Source organism: Amia ocellicauda, chromosome 15 (assembly GCF_036373705.1).
Source record: "Amia ocellicauda isolate fAmiCal2 chromosome 15, fAmiCal2.hap1, whole genome shotgun sequence".
NCBI lineage: Eukaryota > Metazoa > Chordata > Actinopteri > Amiiformes > Amiidae > Amia > Amia ocellicauda.
In genome coordinates this window covers 20,268,941-20,296,738 of record NC_089864.1, presented here as the reverse complement: position 1 = coordinate 20,296,738, position 27,798 = coordinate 20,268,941, and the positions used below count along the sequence as shown (strand labels likewise).

The 27,798-nt window shown below is 37.1% G+C and overlaps 1 protein-coding gene across 1 annotated transcript in view; it reads right to left on the bottom strand.

The window, feature by feature from the left end:
- The window catches only part of grm3 (glutamate receptor, metabotropic 3), a 52,699-nt gene that overhangs the window by 5,798 nt on the left and 19,103 nt on the right, over nt 1-27,798 (bottom strand). Inside the window, exons 2-3 of the mRNA XM_066723663.1 lie at nt 25,606-26,202; nt 21,412-22,267 (exon numbers count right to left, since the gene is read on the bottom strand). Of these exons, the coding sequence (XP_066579760.1) occupies nt 21,412-22,267; nt 25,606-26,067 (1,318 nt within the window). The 5' untranslated portion in view covers nt 26,068-26,202. The remainder of the gene's footprint in view (nt 1-21,411; nt 22,268-25,605; nt 26,203-27,798) is intronic.

The window sequence follows — 27,798 nt, the reverse complement described above, 5'->3', positions numbered from 1 at the left end:
GCATGGTGGAGGTTCCTTGCAAGTATGGGGCTGCATTTGTTCGAATGGAGTTGGGGATTTGGTCAGAATTAATGGTCTCCTCAATGCTGAGAAGTACAGGTAGATACTTATCTATCATGCAATACCATCAGGGAGGCATCTGATTGACCCCAAATTTATGCTGCAGCATGACAATGACCCCAAACATACAGTGACAGTCATTAAGAACTGTCTTTAGTGTAAAGAAGAACAAGGAGTCCTGGAAGTGATGGTATGGCCCCCACAGAGCCCTGATCTCAACATCATCGAGTCTGTCTGGGATTACATGAAGAGAGAGAAGCAGCTGAGGCTGCCTAAATCCACAGAAGAACTGTGGTTCATTCTCCAAGATGTTTGGGCCAACTTACCTGCCGAGATCCTTCAAAAACTGTGTGCAAGTGTACCTAGAAGAATTGAAGGCAAAGGATGGTCACACAAATATGGATTTCATTTAGATTTTTCTTCTGTTCATTCACTTTGAATTTAGTTAATTGATAAATATAATCTATTTTTGAAAGCATTCTTACTTTAGAGCATTTTTTCACACCTGCCTAAACTTTTAGCACAGTACTTACTGTATATACATATCTGCACATCCTACCCCACAACTTCCTAGTGTTCCAATTTCCAACTTCCCTCTGCTGGGTAGTGCATATCAAAACAAAGACCCAACCATGCACACCAAAGAGCTTTCAAAAGAGCTTTGGACAAAGTTGTTGAAAGGCACAGATCGGGTGATGGGTATAAAACAATATCAACGGCCTTGAATATCCCTTGGCGCACAGTCAAGATGATTATTAAGAAATGGAAGGTGTGTGGCATCACCAAGAAGGAGACTGATCAGAGAGGCTACCAAGAGGGCAATGGAAGCTTTGCAAGAGATACAGGCTTTTATGGCCAATACTGGTCAAAGTGTGCATGTGATACAAATCCCAAGCACTCCATGAATGATACCTTTGGTTATCTTTGGCACAACCCCAACACAGAGCATCACCCAAAGAACACCATCCCTACTGTGAAGAATGGAGGTGCAATATCATATTATGGGGATGTTAGAAAAGTCCTTGAGGAAAACCTACTGCCCTCTGCAAGAAAGCTGAAACTGGTACTGAAGTTCACCTTTCAGCAGGACAATGACCCAAAGCACACAGGCAAAACTGCACTGGAGTGGCTATGGAATGGAAAGGTAAATGTTCTTGAATGGACAAGTCAGAGCCCTGACCTAAATCCAGTCTCTGTCATAGCTCTTTGCTGTCCATCAACTCTCCCCAAGGAACATTACAGAGCCTGAACAGTTACGTAAAGATGAACAGTCAAATATTGTCGAATCTAGGCATGCAAAGTTGGTAGAGACCTGTCCCAACAGACTCACGGCTGTAATTGCTGGCAAAGGTGCTTCTACCAAGTATTATATCCAATTATGATATTTCAGTTTTGTATTTTTCATATATATGTTTTCACAGCTAAAATCACAGTATTTACAACTGTTTATTTTCTTTGACTATGACTGCACATTTGTTTTCTTAAAGAAGTCTCCAGCATAATCTAACACTTGGGTAACCTTGATGTGAATTACATGAAATGAGAGTTCCTTGTTAAATGGGCAGGTTCAAGGAAGAAAAACAAAAAGTTAAATTTATTGGCGGCAACCTTCACAGAACTTTTGTTGTTTTATGTTAGGCAATTCATCGTAATAAATACATTTAAAAAAAGCAAATGCATTCAATAAATAATAAAGCTTACATTTCTTTACAGAGAAAAAGAGGAGATTTCAGTCAGGAGCAGTCAGACATTTTTCTTCCTGTGCAAAAGGTGTGTACAATTTGTCTTGTTTATGAAGTTATGTCGGACATTTAATTGACATAGGAAATTGCATTCCTGGGACCGAGACTTTGAAAGCAATCCATTAAAAAGTGATAATATCAACATTTTAATTCTTAAAAATGCCTGCGGATATTCTACAAGCTGCATGATGTGAAATATAGTCAAGGTTACTCTTTCCTTCTGGTAGGAATGATAACACATTGTAATGAAATTGCATTCGGGTTCTCTACAAATTTCCAGACAATGTTAAGGAGTAATGAACAAATGGCTCTGGATCTCCAGCACTGCAAGCAACCATTTTACCTTTCTTCACCTATTCTTGCTATCTGCCCTGTTGCGGTCATTGTCACTGTGCTTTTGTCCCTGCAAGAGGTGGAAAACCTGCAGAGATGATTGGCCTGCAGGGGTTCACTTCAATATAACAAAGACACAGCTTTTAACTTCCATAAAATCCCTAAAGCTGCTTTTTTGTTTTTTGTTAAAAATGTGATTAATCTATTGTATATGAAGGAGTGTTCTAATATCTCTTTTAATATTTCAACTGACTGCTGCTGACGTGCCTAGATTGAGATTGCACGAGCACTTGATAAACCACCAGCAAATCACTCGTCAATATTGTGGAGTTATGTGTTTATGAACTCCATAAATCACAGAGACAGTCTGGTGGGAAGCACCAGGACTTTATACAGCTTCTGATAACCTGTTTATTAGACTGTGGGGATTTTCATTTGGTTTTTCCTATCTTATACAGATGCAGTTGATTTTGCTGGATATTCTTGCATTGTTTTATATTATTCCTAAAACATTTTCTCCATAATTTCTAGAATAGTAAAAATAATAAGAAAAAATACAAAATACAAAATTAAAAAATTAGCTGCGAACACTAAATAAGGATACCAAAATGCTACACAGTCTTGTTGCAGAATACCCAGCCATATCAAATGAAATCCATGCAAATAATGACATATATTTTATAAATTCTCTATATATGGTGTATACTACTCTCTACTCTACTCTCATTTCACTCCTTTTGTAAGATGTCAAGATTTCTTTCTTAGTAACAATAACCATAATATCAAACAACTGTAAATATAAGCTATAAATTGATATTTCAATTGAAATTGCATGAAAAAAGATTTGATGCAACACATTTGTGTTTTTTTAATTGATGAACATAAGTCTGGGAAGCTGCAATGCTCATGTCAGCCAACCACCCCATGACTGTCATCTGTGTCACTGTATTTTAGTGATACTTATTGCAAATTCATCATGTGATTATCTTCATAGCTCTTTCGGGCCCATGTTGTTGGAAATTTGAGATACAAATATGAATAAAGCATCTAAAAGCCTAAATTACCATTTCAAAAATAATAAACTGTTCAACATACAGAGCTTTCTTTGAGAAACTGATGTAAATGCCAACATAACAGGATAGTAAATAATTAATAGGCTTAGATACTGCACAATATTAATTCATACAATTATTAAAATTGGCAGAAAAAAATATGTATTTAATCTATGTATATCAACCATTAGATGGCAGTGTTACGTTTATAAATTCAGGAGTATCTTTATTGTCAAAGTTAATTCACTTACTGAGTAACAAAATAATTATTTATCCATATTATATAACAGTAATCCTACTGAACTATAACAATGCTAACATTAATAATATAGATTGATCTGTATAATTAACCTAGTACAGTCAATCATCAGGAGAACAACGGCACAAATGCCACATTTTTCAAATGCACAAATGTCCATTTTGGTCATGGGTATTTAATCCAGTATTCCATGCTGTTTCCCAGAGCAGGTATTGTTTCAACGCATTGCTTCCATTTTACATGTTTCTTCCCAGGAAGAGTGTGAATGGGATTTTCTGTTGGGACACAGTTAACCGTGCTTTTATGTGAGAATCATATTGAGCTCACTTGGGATATGTTTCGAAACACAGGCCAGCCACTGACGGTGAGGTGGAGAAAGCGCCACGCTTCAAAGCTAAGCCATATCTAACAGCAGGATATTTGCTATTCTTTCGTAAAGAAAAGTGAAGATGCATCAATATGGTTACATAAGAACATTATATAACTCAGTTTTTCTCTAAATACTGAGATGCTTCTACCTTCTACTTAAATACAGTGATGCCTCATGGAGTTTCAATTGGAAATCATCCTTATCCCCAAAACTGCTCATAGAACTATAAGATTAATTAGGAAGTCTAAATTAATACAGCTAACACGTGCAATATACAAGATTCACCAGCATGTTGCACTAAAAATGAAATGATGATTTAGTTGTCCATACCAAATTGATCATGCTATCGCTTTTTGTATCTTATATCAACTGAAAAGTCTGAAATGCTGTCAAGGCCTAGATAACGTTTTCACTGCAGCTTTCTAAGTATGTGAGATTCGCTTCTTATTGGTTACAGAAAAATCCCTTTTCTTTGGAGACTGAATACTTCATATTATGATTCTATCTGAAGCAGTGAATTATCAGGATCAGGTATGTGAGCGAACAACAGCAGGGTAAACAAACAAAAAACCACTGCAAGACTTTAAATTGAGCAATGGGCATTTATTGTAAGTTGCTTACTCACAACTGAATGAAAGATTACCTCTTGACATCTACCAGCTTGAAAAGACGGATCTGTGATGTTAACTGTCTGCCTTGAGAAGGAAAGCTGGTGAATATAACAAAAAAAAAAATGAGTCTTTGCTTATAAACATCATAGTTGTGTCAGATTCTACTGACATCCTACTGAATTTGAGAAAAAGGCTTAATCTGTGTGGGAAATACTGAGGTACAAAACCGACGAAGAAGCCTTTAGACATGTACACTCCGCAGGCATCAGAAGAAAAGCCACATTCAAGAGAACACAAACCACAGAGCCAAGTGCATTTCCTCACCACACTCAAGATATAGACTTTCTATCAACTAATGTGAAGAAACAGAAATGAAATTTGCTTTGTAACTAAGCGTCAGGCGCAGCCCTCGAGACAATGCCAATACAGCCACAACCAATGAAGAACTCAGGGTTGAAATATTGCAGGTGGGAGTGCTTAAGTGAGGTTAAGTATATATTCTGAAGAATAATAAAAAAAAAATGAAGCAAAGCAAACCGGAAAACTGATGTAACGTAAAATAATGAATGAAGTCTAATTTAAAAAAAGGAGAAGTGTAAACGAAATGTGAGAGAACATCATAAATCTTTAATGCTAATGAACGCAACCTGTTACCAGATATTTTGCAAGATGACAGTAACACACCAACATGCCAATAAAAATGCAATTCAGTAGTATATGTGCTAAGGTGGAGGATATAGTATGACACATACTCAATGCTATCACACATACTCAAACTGGTACATGTGATCACCTACGGAAGGAGACAAATTCCCAAGAAGTCTTTGTCACTCATACAGAAAAGACTAGTGGTATTTTAGAAAGAAGCGAATTGCCTAGCTATCTGTTTAATGAACCACATGACCAAGCACTTCTAAAGCTTATTCTGCAGAGGGTTTATACAAAATTATAGACTGGGAAATCAGCAGCGAGAAATTCAGTTTAATATATGGAACAGGAACAAGACAGGGAATTTTTAATGTGGAGATGATATATGAGAGGAGAATTGAGATTGCGACTGAAGGGAAATGGTCTCTGCCTTACTGCCTTACTGCATGTCTTCAGTCAGTAATGTTCAGTCCTGTAATATATTGGACACAATTCAACAAATTGGCTTAGATGGCACAATTGCACAGTTGATCACTTAGTTTTGACTTTTTAACTTATTATAATGGTCATTAGAAACTTGTTTGCTATAGACAATGATTTAGACATTTCTTCAAAAGCATTTTGCCATTGTTTCCATCTCTTTCTCAGTTTTCTGATCATGTATCAAAGTAATGTATAACAACACTAACCAAATTAGCTTTACAATTAAACAATATATAAAATAAAATGTCAGATTTTTGGAATTACATTTCTGCAAAGTGTGCAGCTAACATCCTCTTGTTATTTCGAGGTGTAATCTCAGCCTTGTACAGTACAATGCTCTTACCAGTGATAGATATGCGTGTGCAAAACACAGGGCAGACAGGCGAGAATAAATCAGAATTTTATTTCCTCATATTAATACATTTCAATCAGAACACATCCCAGTCAAACAAGGCGGGCACAAATAGAGAAAAGGATACTCTGATTGGTCTAACCAATATGTCAACGAAAGAGCAATTTAAGTTGAAAACCAACAGCAATAGTGAAGGAGACGGTCAGCAGAGCACTGTGTACAATACAATGCTTTCTGCTAAGAATCCAGAGGTATCAGTCTGATCTGCTTCACGTAGCACAGTTGTTTGCTGCAGACGAATTCTCCAGAGCATGCTTACCTGCATCTATGAGCATCACTGAGGAAAATGCTGAAGCTCCGGTACAAACGCTAACTTAAAACTGACCTGTTTCATCTGACAAACTGCACAGCAGAATTGCTGATACTGCAGAGGAATCAACACTCTCTAAATTCTAAAGACAAACACCCGACGGCCTGAGACAATAAAGGGCTACTGCAGAGATGGAAAGCAAATGGCTTATCACAAGTGTAAGCATGTCAAAAACTCTGATCTTCATACAACAAAAATGAATAACTCCCAAGCGTATATGGAAAGCAATTGCATGCCACATTCATAAAGGCCACCTAGGCATTTAATCATGCAAAAGCAGAGTTAAAAGGAATGCTCTACTAGCCAGGCATGAACATGATGATATCAGATCTTGTTGCAAAACTGCGCTAGTTTGAAAGGGTTATTAATCAAACGAAAAAGCGGTGTTGTTCTGTTTAAATGCCTTTACTTGTAGTCTTGTAAAGTCTTCAAATAGTTTAAATAAATGGCAACAGTGCACTGTGTAAATGTAACACAGTGGTTCATTGAGAAAAGCGTTTCACAAGATTTCAATTCCACTGAACACAAAGATTGACTAGAGCAGGGAATAAGGCAGAGACCAGCTCTACTGTAGGAGGAATCACACAATATTCTTCCAGTCATCTATCAAAAGGATTGCAGCAAGGGTTTGATGCTACACCCTGTGGAATACATTGTGAGCTGCTATCTTTTCAGATTTGTCTGTTGGCTCAAAACAGTGTATAATATAGTGTATGTGATAACAAAATTACATGTTTTCAAAACACAATTATACCTTAAATTTGTATTTATAATTATTCTAAAGGCTTACAGGGACCATAAATCCAGCAGCAGTTTTCCACAGCCTGGTTTTTCTATTTAATTTTTGGCACTGTGGCCAATCTGAGAGTATTTGGGCCAGCGAATGAGGTCGGTGTTCAGGATCAGGGTCTACACAATCTGCCCAATGTTAACATACACATAATTGCCATATGTTTTCTGGTAGTTCCAATAATATTATAACGGCCCATTCCATCCTCATAAGCATCAAACTTCACAACGTTGTCCAAATCAGGGGGCGAGAAAGAGACTGTAAATAGAAAACATGAATATGGGTTAATGAAAAAAAAAGAGATGGATTTATTCTACATGAAAAGATTAAAATAACCAGCAAATCAAGACTGTATTTCTTTGCTGCAATCCAAAACTAATGCCACACGTTTTCTAATACATCATAAGAATGTTATAGTTTCTCTTCACAAATAAAACAATGCACTATTGAATTAAGCACATAAAATGATCATGTATTTGATATGTACAGTAACCTAACTGAGGTTAAGGAAGGGGAGGCTGGTGGTAAAGCAAGTATCAGAGAAACTGTGAAAAAAGGCATTCTTCTATTGTTTGAAGAAAATCCCCAAAGAACAATGCACACATTTAGATTTGCAAAGGCCTTAATCCCATTTTGTTAGTGACACTCTGGGAGATTCATGCTATACATGTAACGTGTAAGGCAATTTATATTTGCAATTAAATTGCAATTAAAGATTAAATTAAAACATGGCTTCTAACAGCTTTACTCCACCCGTAGGGGTAATGCAGTAGTTATTGTGTAAACACAGTGATGCAGCAATATTCCATAATTAACAATTACTGACTTTTCTGTACTCAGGAGGGTAAAGCTATGATGCACTGGAAAATGTATCTTTCTTGCCCGATTACCTCAATAGTTTGAATAAAGATTTAAGACAGGCAGACAGTTACAGATGCCCATAGGGGCCCTTTAAAATGAATACACATTTTCACACAGCCAAGTTTATATTCCATTGCTAAAAAACACAACAAAGCATGTTGTTTGCCCCTGAAATGTACAGAATCTTAATTCTATGAAAACAACATGCCAGTTTAAGAATAGGTAATATCTGGGAGTCCACACAAAAATGAACCCGACTTTGTTTCCAAACGAACTCAGCACGTTTATACACAAGACAAGTGTGAACAGCCAGCACACTGATACATTGTTTCAAAGCAAATAAACTGAATTTAGTTTGTTTGAAATTTGTGGTAATTGGGCATTCTGACTCTAAAATTAAACCTTTTGGGTAATGTAGCCTATACTGACACGTTTCAATCTATACTTCATCCACACCTGAAACAGCTTGTTGATGAAAGAGGCTGACGAAGGCTAACATGACTAACATGCAGAGTAACAGACGGGCTAGTCAGTCAAATAACAGCTGAGTACAACAGTACTGCCAAAAGTGGCGTATCAGAACTCATAACTTGTCATGGATGGTGTATGGCAGCCAATGACCTAACCGAGTTCTGCTAACCGACCAAACCGAGTCCTATCAGTGAAAAACAAGAAGCTGCGGTTTCAGTGGACTAAGGAACACAAACTCTGGAGGATTGGAAAAAACATTGCCTGGTATGATGAATCCCGTTTCCTGCTGTGAGGACCAGGATATGATGAAAACCACAGGAATCCATGGATCCATCCTTCCCAGTGTCAACAATGCAGGCTGGTGGTGGTGTGATGATGTGGGGTGTGTTTTCATGGCACACATTGGGTCACTTGATATGCAGCGTTTGAATGTCACAGGATATATGAACATCATCAAATGCTTCATGGCAACAGTGTATCCATCTGTGAATAGGTTCTTTCAGCAGGATAATGCTCCATCCCCACAAGGCTAGGATTGTCCAGGAATAGTTCTGGGAACATGAACGTGAATTCAGCTCACTGCGGTGGCCTGCCCAGTCATCAGGTCTCAATGCATCCAGCATCTGTGGGATGAGATGGAACGAGCTATTTGGATTTGCAAATCCACCACCAGCCAATTTGCAACAACAATGTGAAGCAATGTAGTTGACAGGGGCCAGCATCCCTGTGACACGCTTTTGACACCTTGTTGAGTCCATGCCCCAATGAATGCAGGCAGTTCTGAGTGCAAAAGGGGGAGCAACTTGCTATTAGGTCGGTGTACCTAATAAAGTGGCCAAAACTTTGACCTACCTGTGAAAGAATAAGTACAAACTATTACCCTGTTGCAATTTGTAATACTCATAAATCAAAATGCCAATAGTTTGTTATTTGCAATCAAAGTATAGATTTAGACCCATCGTGCTCGTTTGGTGTCCATTAATAACTGAATGATCCAAGAATCCTATCCAGTCTATTTTTAAATGTTCCCAAATTTTCATCGTCAACCACATCGCTGGGGATTTTGTTCCAGATTGTGATGCCTCTCTGTGTGAAGAAGTGTCTCCTGTTTTCTGTCTTGATCTAGGGATGTGTATGACAAATATTGTGACTATCGATAATTCTATAGCTGTTGTTGATGACTATTCAAATTACAACTTAGTTAAACATTAGGCTATGTTAAAAATACCTTCCCCATTAGGAAACATACAGAAATGGCATAATAGCAATAAGCATACCCTTCAACTCTCAACATCTCAAATCATATCTCCTCTCGTATTTTGCAAGTGTAATATTTTCCCGATATTGTCAAAATTCTTTTCCGTTAACTAAAATTTCAAATTAACTAATAAGGTTGGGACGATCTTAATTTTTTTAAACCACACTCAACATATACCAGTCTATGTTACAGTGAAGGAAAAAAGTATTTGATCCCCTGCTGATTTTGTACGTTTGCCCACTGACAAAGAAATGATCAGTCTATAATTTTAATGGTAGGTGTATTTTAACAGTGAGAGACAGAATAATAATAATAATTGATTTGCATGTTAATGAGGGAAATAAGTATTTGACCCCTTCGACTTAGTACTTGGTGGCAAGACCCTTGTTGGCAATCACAGAGGTCAGACGTTTCTTGTAGTTGGCCACCAGGTTTGCACACATCTCAGGAGGGATTTTGTCCCACTCCTCTTTGCAGATCCTCTCCAAGTCATTAAGTTTCGAGGCTGATGTTTGGCAACTCGAACCTTCAGCTCCCTCCACAGATTTTCTATGGGATTAAGGTCTGGAGACTGGCTAGGCCACTCCAGGACCTTAATGTGCTTCTTCTTGAGCCACTCCTTTGCTGCCTTGGCTGTGTGTTTTGGGTCATTGTCATTCTGGAATACCCATCCACGACCCATTTTCAATGCCCTGGCTGAGGAAAAGAGGTTCTCACCCAAGATTTGACGGTACATGGCCCCGTCCATCGTCCCTTTGATGCGGTGCAGTTGTCCAGTCCCCTTAGCAGAAAAACACCCCCAAAGCAAAATGTTTCCACCTCCATGTTTGACGGTGGGGATGGTGTTCTTGGGGTCATTCCTCCTCCTCCAAACACGGCGAGTTGAGTTGATGCCAAAGAGCTCGATTTTGGTCTCATCTGACCACAACACTTTCACCCAGTTCTCCTCTGAATCATTCAGATGTTCACTGGCAAACTTCAGACGGGCCTGTACATGTGCTTTCTTGAGCAGGGGGACCTTGCGGGCGCTGCAGGATTTCAGTCCTTCACGGCGTAGTGTGTTACCAATTGTTTTCTTGGTGACTATGGTCCCAGCTGCCTTGAGATCATTAACAAGATCCTCCCGTGTAGTTCTGGGCTGATTCCTCACCGTTCTCATGATCATTGAAACTCCACGAGGTGAGATCTTGCATGAAGCCCCAGACCGAGGGAGACTGACAGTTATTTTGTGTTTCTTCCATTTGCGAATAATCACACCAACTGTTGTCACCTTCTCACCAAGCTGCTTGGCGATGGTCTTGTAGCCCATTCCAGCCTTGTGTAGGTCTACAATCTTGTCCCTGACATCCTTGGACAGCTCTTTGGTCTTGGCCATGGTGGAGAGTTTGGAATCTGATTGTTTGATTCCTTCTGTTTGATTCCTCCCTTTAAGAGAGTGCTCCTAATCTCAGCTCGTTACCTGTATAAAAGACACCTGGGAGCCAGAAATCTTGCTGATTGATAGGGGATCAAATACTTATTTCACTCATTAACATGCAAATTAATTTATAACTTTTTTGAAAAGCGTTTTCCTGGATTTCTTTGTTGTTATTCTGTCTCTCACTGTTAAAATACACCTACCACTAAAATTATAGACTGATCATTTCTTTGTCAGTGGGCAAACGTACAAAATCAGCAGGGGATCAAATACTTTTTTCCCTCACTGTACTGCCAGTCTATGTTAAATCAAATCAGAAACATACCTGTGTGTTTGAGTTCCAATGAATACAAAATCAATAGCCTATAGGCAATAGCTGAGTATGTATTTAGCTCACTTCATGATTTTAATTTATTGTTGTAGTCCTCTTTCGTTTTCTGTCATTGCTAGGGTCGCAGGGGTGTTTGGCTTTTAAGTGGGATAACATAACAGATGTAGATTTGTGGTAGTTTAATTGCACTGCACATATTATACACTTAACAGTGTTTTAATTGACTTTGTCAAAGTATTTCCATGCAGAACTTCTCTGGGAGGAAGTCATCATTAGCCAAGGTACGTTCTAGTTAATCACAGACAAGAAATAACAAATCCCACCCGCCGGTCAATCTTCATTACTGCCACAGTACAACAGTACAACAGTACAGGCTTTAAAATAATATGAATATATACTTTTTTTTTTTTTTCTCGAAGGTTGGATTTAATTGTTGATAGTTAACTAATTTTCATCTATTTCAGGAACCTGGCACATTAAGAAAAGACAGCAGCTAACAATGTATTTAGTAGAACATTTACAGACCAACTCAAGGCATTAAGGCATTAATCTACCACTTTTTCATACACAGACAGCGGAGTATTTACAACACATTTCTAGTGCAGTGTGACAAGTTGGTTTCTGTAATATCATCATCTTTCAGTGCTTTTATTTCTGCTGTCAATACCTATCTTTAAAGCTAAAATTGGTGTTCCATGTTTATTTTTTAAATCACACAGATTTGATGATGAATTGAATCCCATATTTATTAATAATTGCTTTCCAATCAAATGACACCCTAGAATATCATCTGGATTCAGGTGATACGGAGTAATTAACTAGTCACCCAATGTCACGTCACGTGAATCGAGGAAAAGGCAAGACTTTTTGAGAGCAAATCTCATTCGTTGAGTTTTTCACATTTTAACTCAGTTAACCAGATTTGCTTACAATGAGTCTTTCTTCTAACTAGGGAAATTACGCAATGGCGGACTGACTAGTTAATTACTTTAAGGGCTGTATTGCTCTGTATAACCTGAATTCTGTTTAAAGAGAGATTAATTGATAGCAAAAATTAATAAAATTGTAACTGATCATCAGATCTGTGTGATTAGAGAAAGAGACACAGAGTAATAACACTAATTACAGCTAGTGATAGTACAGATAAACATCAAGAGTAGGCAGCCCTGAGTATAATGTTAACTCTATCTGTAACTCTGCACAGGCAATGCAGCGTGTTACACTTTGGAAACCAACAGTGTGTAGTGGGAGTCATCAGCCAATCAGAATGTCCCCACACCCCCACTGTTCTATACCCATGATGCCTAGTTGACGGACAGCTACCCTGCTATATAATACTTGTAAAGATCTATTCTTACCTCTTCTTAGGAGATGACGGTAACAGGTATTAGATTACTTTTATATATCTCTACCAAATACATATAATCTTTATCATTTGCCCTGAAACAGGTCCAACTGCTACCTTATAACATATATAAATAACAGGAGACAATTGCTGTCCTCTGCAAATGAACAGCGCAGACAGTAATTGTGGGTGCGTACAAGATTTATATATTTTCACAGTTTTGACATACACTGCGTCATCCTGAATATGAGACACAATGTTGCAAACATCTGTTCATGGGAAATAATGTTGTCTGTGATACCTCATGCATCACTCGAATACAACACAATGGGAAAAAATATGATAGTGTTAAGCTGTATAGGGTGAAAGAAAGCCTCATTATTTTTAAGTAGGTGATTTGAAAATCCTGGTTCAGTTTTACATATGAATGCTCAAGTGCATACAATGCAAAGATTTATGGGCTTTGTGATGACTATTTATATGGTAAACAACGGAAAAAGTGCCAAATAAAATACAACAAAAAGAACTCAGCAGCTGTGAATGTCAAATGTATGCAGATTTCCCCTGCTTCTACCTGATGAAGGCAGCACAGAGTACACTTAAAATACATTTTCTGGAAACAATTTAAATTCGCAAATGAAAAGCGGAAAAATAAACTGTCATTGCAGACACTTCAAAGACCCTTCCTCTCTTCTCCCTGAATGCGTGGATTCAACGCACTCCATCATCCTCCTATGAATCTGCAATCATTATCCGTTTTGGCTTCACAACACTGTTTTAGTGCTGAAATCAGTCTGTAAGTTTTGGGTGTTGTCCAGTATATCAGTCCTTCTCTGTTCACTCAGCTAGCATGGAGGTCCTAGAAAAAGTAAAGTTAATTTTGATCTCTTCTCATAACAATGCCAATTTACCTTTAGCATCCTCAGATTCTTTCTTAACATCCCAGTCCTGCAAATGGCGCCATATTTAAGATACTTCTACTCAAAAATATAACTGCTATAAAGAACACATTTGTAGTGTGCTGTGAACAGTTTAGTTTTTCTCATTACATTTTTCTCATTTAAAAACGGGTGAAGGTTTCGATACTATACGTTTTTGTTGTTTTAACGTTTAACAAACTGTCATTTAGTTTATTTTTCCTACATAGTGAAATAAAAGCAAGAATACAAGACAACACAAACAATTACAAAAGTACACTGCCTGCCCTTATGATTACAAATTATTTTAATCTTGCCTTGAACCTGAGATGTAAATCAGATAGATAGTAAAGAATGGCGTGAGACACCTCCCAACTGTGGGAGAAAAAAACTGTCAACCAGAGAAGGGGATAGGTTAAGCTCTAACATCGTTTGTAAAAGGCAAGGTAATGGATGGATGCCAGGCAGTGACCCAAGCCATGGTAATCTAAACAGACACGTTAGGATTCTGTTCCAAGAATTTGGTCATGGAACTGTGAGAACAATGTACATAATGAAAGAGAAACCTGTCAGCAACAGAACCAGCTTTGAATGCATTTGAGTGACAGACAAAGAGGAACTTTCATTGGAGAGATTTGTCAACGACTTGCAAAAAGTAACTGGAGTGGTAAACATTGAAATGCCTCCTTATCACGTGTGATGCTAGCTACATAATTAAGATATTCAAAAACGTTATTTTACCGTGCTCATCAAAATGTATCAAATAATAATCAGTTTCTTACTTTGATACTGTTCCAGGCCTTTAAAAACTCAAGTTGTGAGTAACTACTTGCAATATTATTGAGTAGACTTTAGCTGGGTGACTGAAAGCGCTTTTCTCTATGACAGGAAAGACAGTGTATAATTACCACTGAGTTAATTGCATACGTCTGACAGTTCAGAAAAGCTTCACCACTTATATAAGACAACTGCAGACTCTCTACTTCTGGGTCACAGCACTGACCATTTGCCAACCCATGCTGTGTATGCTGAGAATTGCATCTTGTAGCTTAGAGTGTGCAACACACTGACCTATACACAAAAGATTAATTATATAATTTAGCCAGAAGGAATTAATATGTCTGCCTTTGGGTGCCACTCTTAGGAATTTATTATAACTGGTACATTAGTGTCCTTAGATGTGTGACAAATGTGTTAAAAAGACACCTTGTGTGTAGACAAGATATGGTCCTTTATTACATTTTTGCTTGTTGAATATAATTGCTGAAATAAGTTAATGCAAGTATATTATCTATTCACTAAGAATATGCACAGCTATGTATACTGTTGTCAGCCCATCCTTCTTTAAACTCTGTTTTCTCTATAGGAATTTAGCTTATACATATGGGATTTCAACAATATTGTAAAAGTAAACATTTTACATAATAATTGGCAATTTTCAAAACAATTTGGCTTTGTTTGGACTTCCTTGTTAAATAGATGCTTCTCTTGACAATACTGCCATTGTTTATGATGTTTATCACATCAATGTGTATGTTATGCTCGAGTTTTATTGGGAAAGCAATAATATCATCAATAAGAAAAGGGAATTGCAGTTCTGTATAACTGTATAAATGCCTTGAAAAACAGTGAGTAATCAGGCATGCATATTAAACAATTTAAGCTTGGAATCAATTCTCTTTATATTAACTGTTGAAGTCAAAAGATGTTCATTATTATCACCTGCACAGATTTAACACTGACGTATTTGACAGAGTACAGTGGGGGAAAAAAGTATTTGATCCCCTGCTGATTTTGTGTTTGCCCACTGACAAAGAAATGATCAGTCTATAATTTTAATGGTAGGTGTATTGTAACAGTGAGAGACAGAATAACAACAAAAAAATCCAGAAAAATGCATTTCAAAAAAGTTATACATTGGTTTGCATGTTAATGAGGGAAATAAGTATTTGACCCCTTCGACTTAGTACTTGGTGGCAAAACCCTTGTTGGCAATCACAGAGGTCAGACGTTTCTTGTAGTTGGCCACCAGGTTTGCACACATCTCAGGAGGGATTTTGTCCCACTCCTCTTTGCAGATCCTCTCCAAGTCATTAAGGTTTCGAGGCTGACGTTTGGCAACTCGAACCTTCAGCTCCTTCCACAGATTTTCTATGGGATTAAGGTTTGGAGGCTGGCTAGGCCACTCCAGGACCTTAATGTGCTTCTTCTTCAGCCACTCCTTTGTTGCCTTGGCTGTGTGTTTTGGGTTATTGTCATGCTGGAATACCATCCACGACCCATTTTCAATGCCCTGGCTGAGGGAAGGAGGTTCTCACCCAAGATTTGATGGTACATGGCCCCGTCCATCGTCCCTTTGATGCGGTGCAGTTGTCCTGTCCCCTTAGCAGAAAAACATTCCCAAAGCATAATGTTTCCACCTCCATGTTTGACGGTGGGGATGGTGTTCTTGGGGTCATTCCTCCTCCTCCAAACACGGCGAGTTGAGTTGATGCCAAAGAGCTTGATTTTGGTCTCATCTGACCACAACACTTTCACCCAGTTCTCCCTTGAATCATTCAGATGTTCATTGGCAAACTTCAGACGGGCCTGTACATGTGCTTTCTTGAGCAGGGGGACCTTGCGGGCGCTGCAGGATTTCAGTCCTTCACGGCATAGTGTGTTACCAATTGTTTTCTTGGTGACTATGGTCCCAGCTGCCTTGAGATCATTAACAAGATCCTCCCGTGTAGTTCTGGGCTGATTCCTCACCGTTCTTATGATCATTGAAACTCCACGAGGTGAGATCTTTCATGGAGCCCCAGACCGAGGGAGACTGACAGTTATTTTGTGTTTCTTCCATTTGCGAATAATCGCACCAGCTGTCGTCACCTTCTCACCAAGCTGCTTGGCGATGGTCTTGTAGCCCATTCCAGCCTTGTGTAGGTCTACAATCTTGTCCCTGACATCCTTAGACAGCTCTTTGGTCTTGGCCATGGTGGAGAGTTTGGAATCTGATTGTTTGATTCCTTCTGTGGACAGGTGTCTTTTATACAGGTAATGAGCTGAGATTAGGAGCATTCCCTTTAAGAGAGTGCTCCTAATCTCAGCTCGTTACCTGTATAAAAGACACCTGGGAGCCAGAAATCTTGCTGATTGATAGGGGATCAAATACTTATTTCCCTCATTAACATGCAAATCAATGTATAACTTTTTTGAAATGCGTTTTTCTGGATTTTTTTGCTGTTATTCTGTCTCTCACTGTTAAAATACACCTACCATTAAAATTATAGACTGATCATTTCTTTGTCATTGGGCAAACGTACAAAATCAGCAGGGGATCAAATACTTTTTTCCCTCACTGTATATCTGAGGAGTACACAAAGCAAAACTTACATATTTACACTACTGGCTAGGCCAAATCAAAGGTATCATACAGTGATTCAAAACATTTCCTCTTACCAAATGAAAAGAATAAAACGCCTCTGATATTCTGATATCAAAACATAGAAAACATCAATTTCGCAGTTTCCCTTTCACTGGGAGGGGAAGGACAGTTGTTTCACGTACCAAATCAAACGAACTTCAGTATCTAATAAATTGGTAAGTCTTCCGCAAGCAGGGACGTTGCAACAGGGTAGGCAAGCCAGGCAATTGCCTGGGGCCCCGAGCTGGAAGGGGGCCCCCAAAGACTAAAATGGGCCCCCTGAGGGGCAACTAAACGGAATCCACAGTAGTGACCGCAACACAAACGGAAAAAGTCCGCTACCAGAGAAAACACCGTCAGCCCCCCCCACTCTCACCGGAGAAAACACCGTCAGCACCCCCCCCCCCCCCCCACACACACAGGAAAAATTCTGCCTAGGGCCCCTACAGACTCTAGAATCGCCACTGTCCGCAAGTCCCCATTTTAAACAACTTTGAAGTTAACAAAATCTACTGCAAATTCAGAAAAAAGCTATAAAAAATATTGTAAATGTCTTACGGGATATCCTTTACATCATATATCAATATTAATTATTATAATATGAATAATACAATTAACATGATGTTAAAAAATACAGTCAGAGCTGTACATATAAGTGTACATATGTGAAGTGTGAATATCAAACAAATCATTAAAATAAAGTTAAAGCCTAATACCATTGGGATGTATGCAAACAAATCAATTACATTAAACTGTGTGGCAACAGCAACAACACAATACAGTATTATGCTATTTAAGTACAGTAATATAACCATTGGTATAATGTTTCAGTACATTCCAAATATGAAGGTGAGGGGTGTCCCTGTACCATCTGATATCTTTGTCTTAAGGAATTGCATCACAATTTATTTTCTCTCTCTCTCTCTCTCTCTCTCTCTCTCTCTCTCTCATATATATATATATATATATATATATATATATATATATGCTGGTTTCTGTCCCCTTTAAAAGACCCAGAATAGCAGTTGTGGATTAGTCGACATTTTGTTTTATCTCCCTCACTTCTACATTCCTGCATTCAATTAGTAAGTAAGTGTGGTCTTTGTGAAATACAAAACAACTGTAAAAGTGATATATATTTGATATTGTTAATTCTCTTTTCCATACAAAACTACAACCACTATATTTGAGGTGAACAATAAATTCACAACCAATATGTAGAATCAACTGAAATATAAATACAATAAAAGCAATAAATGCCTGGTGTAAAATCATATGGCAATGCCTTTATTTGGGAAAGGAGATAAAGTACCTACATTAGTAAAAAATACCTAATGTATTGCACCTATAAAGATTAATTTCAAAAAGGAAATTACATCCATAAATAGAAAACTGTTCTCACCCCACAGTGAAGGATAGTCTTTAAATGCAAACTGATACATAAATAATGACTCATATAATTGCCTTTAATTCTTTTTCACAATCAAATGGCAATAAAAAGCCCACCAACATTCATCAATCAAATGTCAGTTAATAAATTAAACAATAAAAATAGACCAAAAATGCAGTGCCCTGCATTGTGTTTGTTTTACTACTGCATCCATTTGTTCAGTATTGAACAAAAACTGCATAACAAATAGATGTTGAAACCTTGAAAATTGTCATTCCAGAGCAGATTCTAGGGATGCACTTGTGGGGTTTAAGATATAAACCATCTGCGACACTGTCAGTTTATTTTATTTTTTTACTGAAGAGTTTCTTTTCATATCCTTTTTAGATCTTTTTGAAAGTGGCTCTGTACAGAAAAGCCTCCTTGTTCTTTCCTTTTCAATTTAAGAAGCATTTTTAAGAAAGAAGCTGTACTCCCGTCCTCCCATGTACAGGGCAACTACAATCATTAAAGGTAATGGGTGCAACAATAGACGGTGACACTTCATTCATTGCTATACCACACAAGTGCTAATCGATCTCAAGGAGCTTTCCAACCAAACTGTCAGAGGTGAGGTCAAGTAGTTAATGAGGTGCCGCCAGGAATGTGTTCAGTGTGACCCTGTAGGCGTGCTCACTTAGGGCTGGATTAAATGAAATCTTTGACCCACCCACTAGTAGCAAACTATGAACCTGCACATCATTGCAGTTACTTGTATGAGAAGAAAAAAGTAACATCTTACTTAAAAATAAAGCCGCAACTAAGTACAGTCCTATTAGCGGGTTTTGATTTAATCCGGCCCTTAATCTCGTTAACTAATGTCTAGTTCTGAATCATAAGCAACACAACACAGAATAAATGTCTAAATATCCTCTAGTTTGTGCTACAGTTACAGTTAAACTCAAAACAGGTGATTAAGACCTATTCAAATCCCATCCTTAGAGTTTAAAATCACATACGTTAGGTGTTGCAGGTGCTCAGTGGTTTCATGATGTAAATGAAAGAAAAAAACAACAACTTTTTCACTGTATTATCCAGTACAAGTGAACTCAGAAATGCATCTTTAGATTTACAAGCTGAGGGGGATAGAAAACAGCTTTTCACGCCAGTAAGTGGGAAACTATTTCAAAGTGTAGTCCAGCAAGCAGCTGAGCTCATCATGAAACTCTCAGCTCAATATTGCCCTCCAGGCTATGCCTTCAAAATCCTAGTCACACAGCAGTGCAAAGACATATTACTAATAAAAATAACAATAATACGAATGCAAAAAAAAAGAAAACAAAATCGGTGTTGTGTTTCTGGAGGATGGGGGGGAGGTTGGTAAGGGATCTCATCGGAAGTGCGTGGGTGGGGGTGTCTTGCGCTTCCTTGCGGTTGAGAAAATATCAAACAACTCTCATGAAACAAATGCTGGGATTATGTAAGGAAGCCCAATATTGTATTTTTTTCCTCTACAGTCAAAGTATGCTTTTTTAGCATGCTATAGTGGTAGTGGCCAACTTACACTCCTGCATGATAATCATAGCAACTGACTTAATGTCCATATTCACATTTGTTATAGTAAATTCATCATTAGCCATTAAAAGTCTAATTGCTTGCCCTTTCTGAAAAAAACAGAAGTGTTTCTAATTTCCATTATGTTTGAACATATGCATCCATTTCATGCTCAAATCCTGAGTAAAACAGAAATATACATACTACAAAATACAGGATTTACTTTCTGTTTGTTATTCTGTCGATCCTGCTATTTTAGGTTTCTACAGAAAGTAACGATATCAATCTATATTATATTTATTCCACATACTCAATGAATAATCACATATCTACTTAACATTGTCTGTCCTAAACCACAACATTCATGCCATCTGCCATGCCAACGAAGGAAACATTTATTTAATATGGCACCAAAAACTCTGCAAACAGAAATAAAATCGTACACGTTCACAGAAACCAACGGTTATGAAATAAATGAAGAGGAATCAGAATCAAATGGTAAATAGTTTACACAGTGATCACTAGTTTTAAATCTCAAAACAAGTCAAGTATTAAAACATTCCTCTTTAGGTAATTTGAACTTAAAGTCTTACTATACACACTAAAGTTGTTGTTTAATTCATTCAATATTTACAGACTCATTTATTTATATATTTTTGTCTATACCAAAAAATGCAATAATAAAAATAACAATAACAACAACAATAATACAATTCCAAAAATGTAAAAAGGTAGTGAATTTAAAATTAGAACTGCTCCCAAAGAGCCTAACAATGCATGGTTTATCCCATTTCATTTTACTGATTCAAATACCTCTTAAATATCACTGTTACCCCATAACTTAATTATATTATAGATTTGTTTGATTGAAAATTGGATTAGCGGTGAATAAAATTAGCCATGAAACCTTCTCCACTGATTAGATTCCTACCCTTCAAACTCACACAAATCTGATATTTCTTAGATTATTTCCACACAGCCCAGCATGCAAGGTAAGCAAATGAGGACATTGAAAGTAATTAGTAAATTGGAAATTCCCTGGTCTCTCGTTACACTGTCAACAATTCAAAGGATGTAGTCTGAAGTGGCTTGGAAATGAACCACTTTAAGCTCTTGATCTTCATGTAAGCAATGCAGCACTTCAAGTGAAACATCTCTGAGTCTATGGACACTTGTATTGATTTGAGTTATTGAAAGCATGACATGAATCTCAATAGAATTATTTCAAGGCAGACAAAAGGTAAATGAGTTAAACAACCTAATTGATCAAATTGCCTCTTATAAATTATAACAAGCTCTCATGTTCATCTCAAAAATATGTTTTATTTCTACCTTTGGACAGGTTTAACTATTCAATTGTTATCACTTGCAATTGTATCAACCATTCCAATAAAGTTAATTCCATCACTCACCACTGAAACTGATGTTCAGCAAGTAGTCACGGTATAGTTTCCTTCCATCCAGCGGCTTCATGCTGTCACAAAGCAGGGTTGTGTTGGAGCACAAGGTGCGTTGCATTATGTGTAAGGCGTGAGCCATGGCATAAACGGCATTCACCACAAACATAATTTTGGATTCTGGTTCGAAATTTGAGCTGTCGATGGCCAGGTGTTTGTCACAGGCTTTCTGTTGAGCGTTTCCATTCTGTAAGACACACTGAAACTTCTGTTCCCAGAAATCAATGAACCATGGGTTTCGTTTGTTGTTTAAAGGGTTAAGATATTGGAAGTATCTGATAAACTCCTTGACCGGATGGGCAGCGAGCTCTAAAGTAATTGCTCCATTGGCTACATTCTCGTTTCCCTTGACCACACTTTCTTGAGCCCCCCAACCATCGCTGGCAATCCATGTGAAAGATGTGTTGAGTCTATTGGCAGCAGCCAGTAGCTCCCTTGTGTCGTCACTGCGCATGAAGAGCACAACTACTTTTGCATTGGGCTTTTGGAGCAGCTGACGGATTACAGCATCGTATGACTTCTTGACGTTGGATCGACCCACCTTCTCAGAGGTGGCAATACATATGTTACGAAGCCGGGCTTCTTGTTCGAAAGCTTCAATCCCCGTCTCCCCGTAGTCGCCTTCAGAGGCCACGGTGGAGACATAGGTCCAGTTGAAGAATCTCAAGATCTCCGCCATTGCCTTGGCCTGGTAAAAGTCAGGTGGAACTGTCCTGGCAAAATAGTCATATCGGGATTTATCACTCAGTTTGGCACTTGTAGAGGCATAGCTGATTTGAGGAATTTGGAACAATCGCAGTAAATTTGCAACCTAGGGAAGTAAATAAACAATCAATGAATAAGAGTGAATATCAGTGGCATCTGGAATGTCTGTATATTTAATGTACTCTTTTAAGATTCATCCAAGTATAATTAACATAATCTTTCAAGGGATATCTGTAATACAAACCAATTCATTTTGAAAAATTACAACTCATTACAATTATTCCATGGAACAGCACAATACAAGTGTTTAAACTAAAACAGGTTTCAATGTTCAAACAAAACAGAATAAAGATAGGTGATGTATATATTACTTAATATCTCAGTTCCCATTTACCAAGTGTTTTAACTCAGGGTTAAACTTGCTATGTGTTACTATTGTATAAATGCTAAAGATGTTTGGAGTTTCTTTGCCATTTTTTCTATCACCATCCTGGAAGTGTGGTTAATTAATTAAACTAAGAAACCCATTTAACTGTTGAAAAACAATAATGTGTGGTATAGGTAGGGTTAATAATAGGTGTATGTAGTGAGTTTAGGTTTATTTTGAAATTGACAATCGCACAACAGTATATAACATATATAAGGTTATACTGTTTATCTATAAATCACTTGAAATGGGTTTCTGGTTAAATTCAAATTTTTGTTTGTGTACATACTTTTTTGTAGATGTGGTGCTTTCCTCATTTTTCCTTTATAAAACTTAACTTTTAAATACTCATGATTGGTCAAATCAGGTCACATGTGTGCATATTACAGTTTATTCCTATGGTTTGAAACTGCTTTGATGAAAGAGGAGTCACTTGTACATATCCACGAACCACTATCAACTAATACAAATAAAAAAGAAATGTGTATAAGTAAAATCATTTCTAATTCACAATAAAGATGAGATGTGTAATATATGGAAAGTTTGATGTTTTGGGAAACAAGTTTTTGGATGAGTTTCACCAAATATTTTCTGTTAATATCAACATGCCCTACATATTTAGACACTCGACTCCACCTTGCTACCTACAATTAATCTATATAGATGTTTTACATACATACAGTACATAAGTGTTTTTTTTTTTATCTTACGGATTTATGAAAACTCATATTTAAGAGCTGACATTTTTTTCCCCTCATTTAACCTGATATTTTATTTGTTTTTGCAAAATATACATATGAATGGTTTTACCTACTGTAAGATAAGGGAGTCCTTGCCATCATTTCTACAGATAAATTATTCAATATTCATTACCCTATCCAAAATACCTTACACAACATTATGTGCATGAAATGGATGGAGAAATAAATATTTTTTGATGAAAACATGCACAGGATTTTAGCATTTCTGCAGAAATACACACCAGTTTGAAAGATGTTTGCAAATATATACTACTGAGAAAAAGCATTTCTCCTCACTGGCTTTGCAGCTAATAGTTTGGTACAATTAAAGAGTAGATCAAAATGATTTCCATTAACAAAAAAATGTAATACAAAACCAAAGATATAAATGCATCTGCCTACAGCAGATTAAAACAAGACAAAACACAAGAAACAACAACTAAAAAACAAAAACAAAGACTAATTGTTAGCCGGGAAATGCACATGACAGATAACAATGCTTATCTAACTAGGGTATCTGCTGAGGTCAGATTCTGCTTGGCTTTTTTCCAGAAATGAAAGTGATATCTTGCATAGTAAAGAGATTAGGATTCCAATACAGATAGGGAAAGCTGTCTTTTGTGTAGCACAACGAACAGATTGAGAGGATTTTATGCTAAAATATGCAAATTCCTTAAATTCTGTCACAAAAGCTGATAGAATGTAGCACCAACACAATACACTATATATAAAAAAGTCTCTGGCCAGTTCGGGAGGCTGGGTAATTGCGGTGGTTTGCAGGATCTCTTTTGTATTGGGGGATTGACGGAAGCTGTCATGAGAATAGTCAAAGTCACAGATCTATTAAATAATGTACCACTTACTTTGTAGTTTAGATACTAAAGGTTTCATCTAGCCAGGTCAGGCACTGCGTGTGAATACAAATATAATCTTGCAACAGGGTTCATTTTAGAAAGAACAACCGCAGCAATAATAATAATAATAATAATAATAATAATAATAATAATAATAATAATAATAATAATAATAATAATAATAATAATATTGTCTGCATTTTAAGCATTATTAAATTAACCATCATGCTGTTTCCATGCTATTAGTGTGACTGAGAGGTCTGTTCTCACACAAATACACATAATTATTTTTGGGATTTATTTGGACCATGTTCAAATAAAATCACAGATTTGTTTTATTGAATGCATACTTTAGAATGTATTTAAATAATTATAATCAACATTATTCTGTTACATTATTATCCTTAATGGTTTTATTTGAATTAATTGAATATAATAACCCAAGTAGATGGAAGTAATCATGCCTTTGCAGACTATTTGAATAGTATACCATCCTTGGTCCCCATTTCCCTCCCTCAAGGTCTGAATTAATATCATGCATTGATTACATTATACATACATGTGTGCATGATAATAGCACACGGTACAGGATGTAGAATGCAGGCATGGCATGTTATCTTGTCCACGAAGAGGCCAGCATGTGAATTTTGATTGGGGGCTGTACATCTCTTAAGCTCCCCATAAAATAATAGGATCAGCTATGAGATCACACTGCCTTCATATCTAGATATCCTTAGGGCAATCCGTGGACTTCGCAAAAAGAGTCAAATTTATGATGGTTACAGTCAATAGTATGATAATGAAACCATGTGGGACTTTGGGGGGACCAAATAGACTATTAAAACGGTGTAATGTGCTTGATTAAAGACACTGAACCACAGTAAACTTGCATAGGCTACATAGTGTTTTAAAGGCACAAAAAATATGAACAAAATATTTGAATTAAAGGGAAACGTACCATTAAATATGTAAACCAAAATATTATTTACAGTTCTTAATCAATCACAACTTCGTTATCTCAAATTATAGAAAGCAAACAAATTAGTATTATGCTCTAACATTTGAATAATTCAAATGAAGAGCTAGACATGTGCATTCTGAGTAGTTTTATATGCTCCAAGTTATATTATATACAATTAAAACCAAACACATATGCCGGGAGGTTCAATGAAATCTGGGGACATGGTCTGAAAATTCTCAAATGGAATATTGGAAAATGTTGGGTCAAATCTAGTATTAAAGTGGATACTGGACTTAGGAAAACAATGAATGTGGTAAGATAATAATATCCCTTCTGGCATAGCCTTAATTAAACATATCAAATCTCTAGCACATTAACGTGCAGTCAGAAAGATAAATATATGTATGTGTATATGTATGTATATATTGTTTTCTCAAAATGCTTGTACTTAATAATCCTTACCTGTATAGAGACGCTACTGTAGGATCCTCCAATCACACCAGCTATCACTAAGGGGCTATTATCTTGGATAGCATAGGAGCCATCAGGGCATATAAATTCTGTTTCATCTACTTTGGTCAGGGATGCTCTGACAAATTCCAAGGACTGCTCCAAAGCATACGTATCTCTTGAACATGTATCCAGGATGTGCACACCAAGAGAGACCCCAGGTAGCAAAGACTGATCTCTGTTGATCGAATCGATTGCAAACAACATAGCCTCCAAGCGCTGTATCCCCCTTTCTTCGTTTATTCTCCCACATTCATCCATTCCCACGCCCTTTTCGTGGATGGGAAAAAGACCTCCTAACACGAGATCTCCATCGATCTTGATCTCTTTCCTAATGAAGCTGGTATCACTGAATGCGAGTTGGATTCCTCTTGAGAATAAAATCAAGAAAAGTGCTTGGAACTGGGCCACCATGTTTAGAGGACTGGGCTACACACAATGAGAGGCATCAGAGGGAACACTGCTTGTTTTTGCGTCCCACGGAAAGTTAAAGAATATCCAGTTGGACCAAACATGGAGAAGAAGACTCCATGAATTTCAGCTAGCTTCCTAGAAAAAGTAACAAAGAGAAATGACATTTATACATTTGTTTAAATTAATTATTATAAGACAATACGAAACAAGGAAACGTTGCACAGCCAATATTGTTTTCACTGCCATTATTATGTTTCAGATTATATTTTTCTGATTTTAAACTTAAAGAAAATAAAATCAACAATATAATACACGATAATTCAGTAAACTATGCTTTTTGATTCCTGACATTTATATTACAGTGAACATTTTTTCAGTCTCAGAAATTCTTCAGAAAGCAATATGAAATGAAATGAAGAAAAATGAATCATCTCAAAAAACACAAAAAACAAAGTACAGAATGTAATCCATTTGGGAATTCTATGTTTTGTGTATATCTGTAATGGTTGCAGGCCTAATATTGATGGAAACAGAGCCCACAGGTTTCATAACTAGAAATCAAGAAAGCAAAATTTCTGAAAAACTTTATTACAAATTTTACTCCCAATACCTTTTTGTTCTTTCATACTCAATTAAAACATGTTGTGCAAGTGTAGATCAAATTGTATTGCTGGGTGGCTTTTAAAAGTAACCTAAATATGGTTAGAGTACATTTGATTTAAATTCAAATTCTAGGAAACATACACCAATCCCCTTAGGAATCCTACATCACATCCAATAATGCACATGTCAATACCTTGTTTAATGTTTTGAGAATATCCTCTAAATGCACTTGCACATTAAATGCTTTTTAGGGGATTGGAATATATTTTTCACATGCAGATATACAGATTCAGAAAATATACCGGTAGATGCTTAAAGTTTTCAACTGAAACTTGGTTAAAGCCGCCTATTTTTTTACACATCCTGTTGTCTAGTTGATTATGCATTCTTATCCTTTGTAATCCTCAACCAAGCTTCCATGCCTTCATTGACTTCTATACAGAATTATTCTTCCTTTTCATGATTCTGAACTAAAGCTGATGCTATCTTTTTCAAAGTCTGCAACACTTGGCCTGTGTGTTTTAAGACGATCTCCTGTTATCGCCAACCATAGATAGAGTCTCACATTAGTCAAGAACAGTGATGCGCTCAGTCAAGAATAGTACCTGACTTCAAAAAAGGAAGCTGTTAACAGATTTGGAAGAATCTGTGCAGATTCAGTGCTCTGCATAATGTGAGAAAAAGACCAAATAGAAAATGAGGTGCAGTTTTTGTGTCTTTCAAGTATCTAACCAAGTCACAGACAGATAAATGTTCTTCTTTATGGATTTTTAAACTATTCAGAAAGGCAACCCCAATTTCGTACCTTACCAAGCATAAGTATCAAGCAACAAATGCACTTTCCCAACATTCATTGCTTTCCATCCCTTCTTCATCCCACGCTCCTCAGCTCATTCCCCCTAGTGGGGTCATTCTGATGGCCTTCGCCGTCATGGTCAGGTCATCGTTCCCTTAATCAAGGGAGTCTAGGGAAAAATAATCTATTGGGGTTGTCCGAACTCCTGAAATGTATTTTAAGCAATGATTATATTTGGATCTGAAAATCTTGTAGACACAGGCCTGTTCCATCATACTTGAACTCCAAGTATTTATTACTACCTATATCCAGTTACCTGCCATTTATGATTC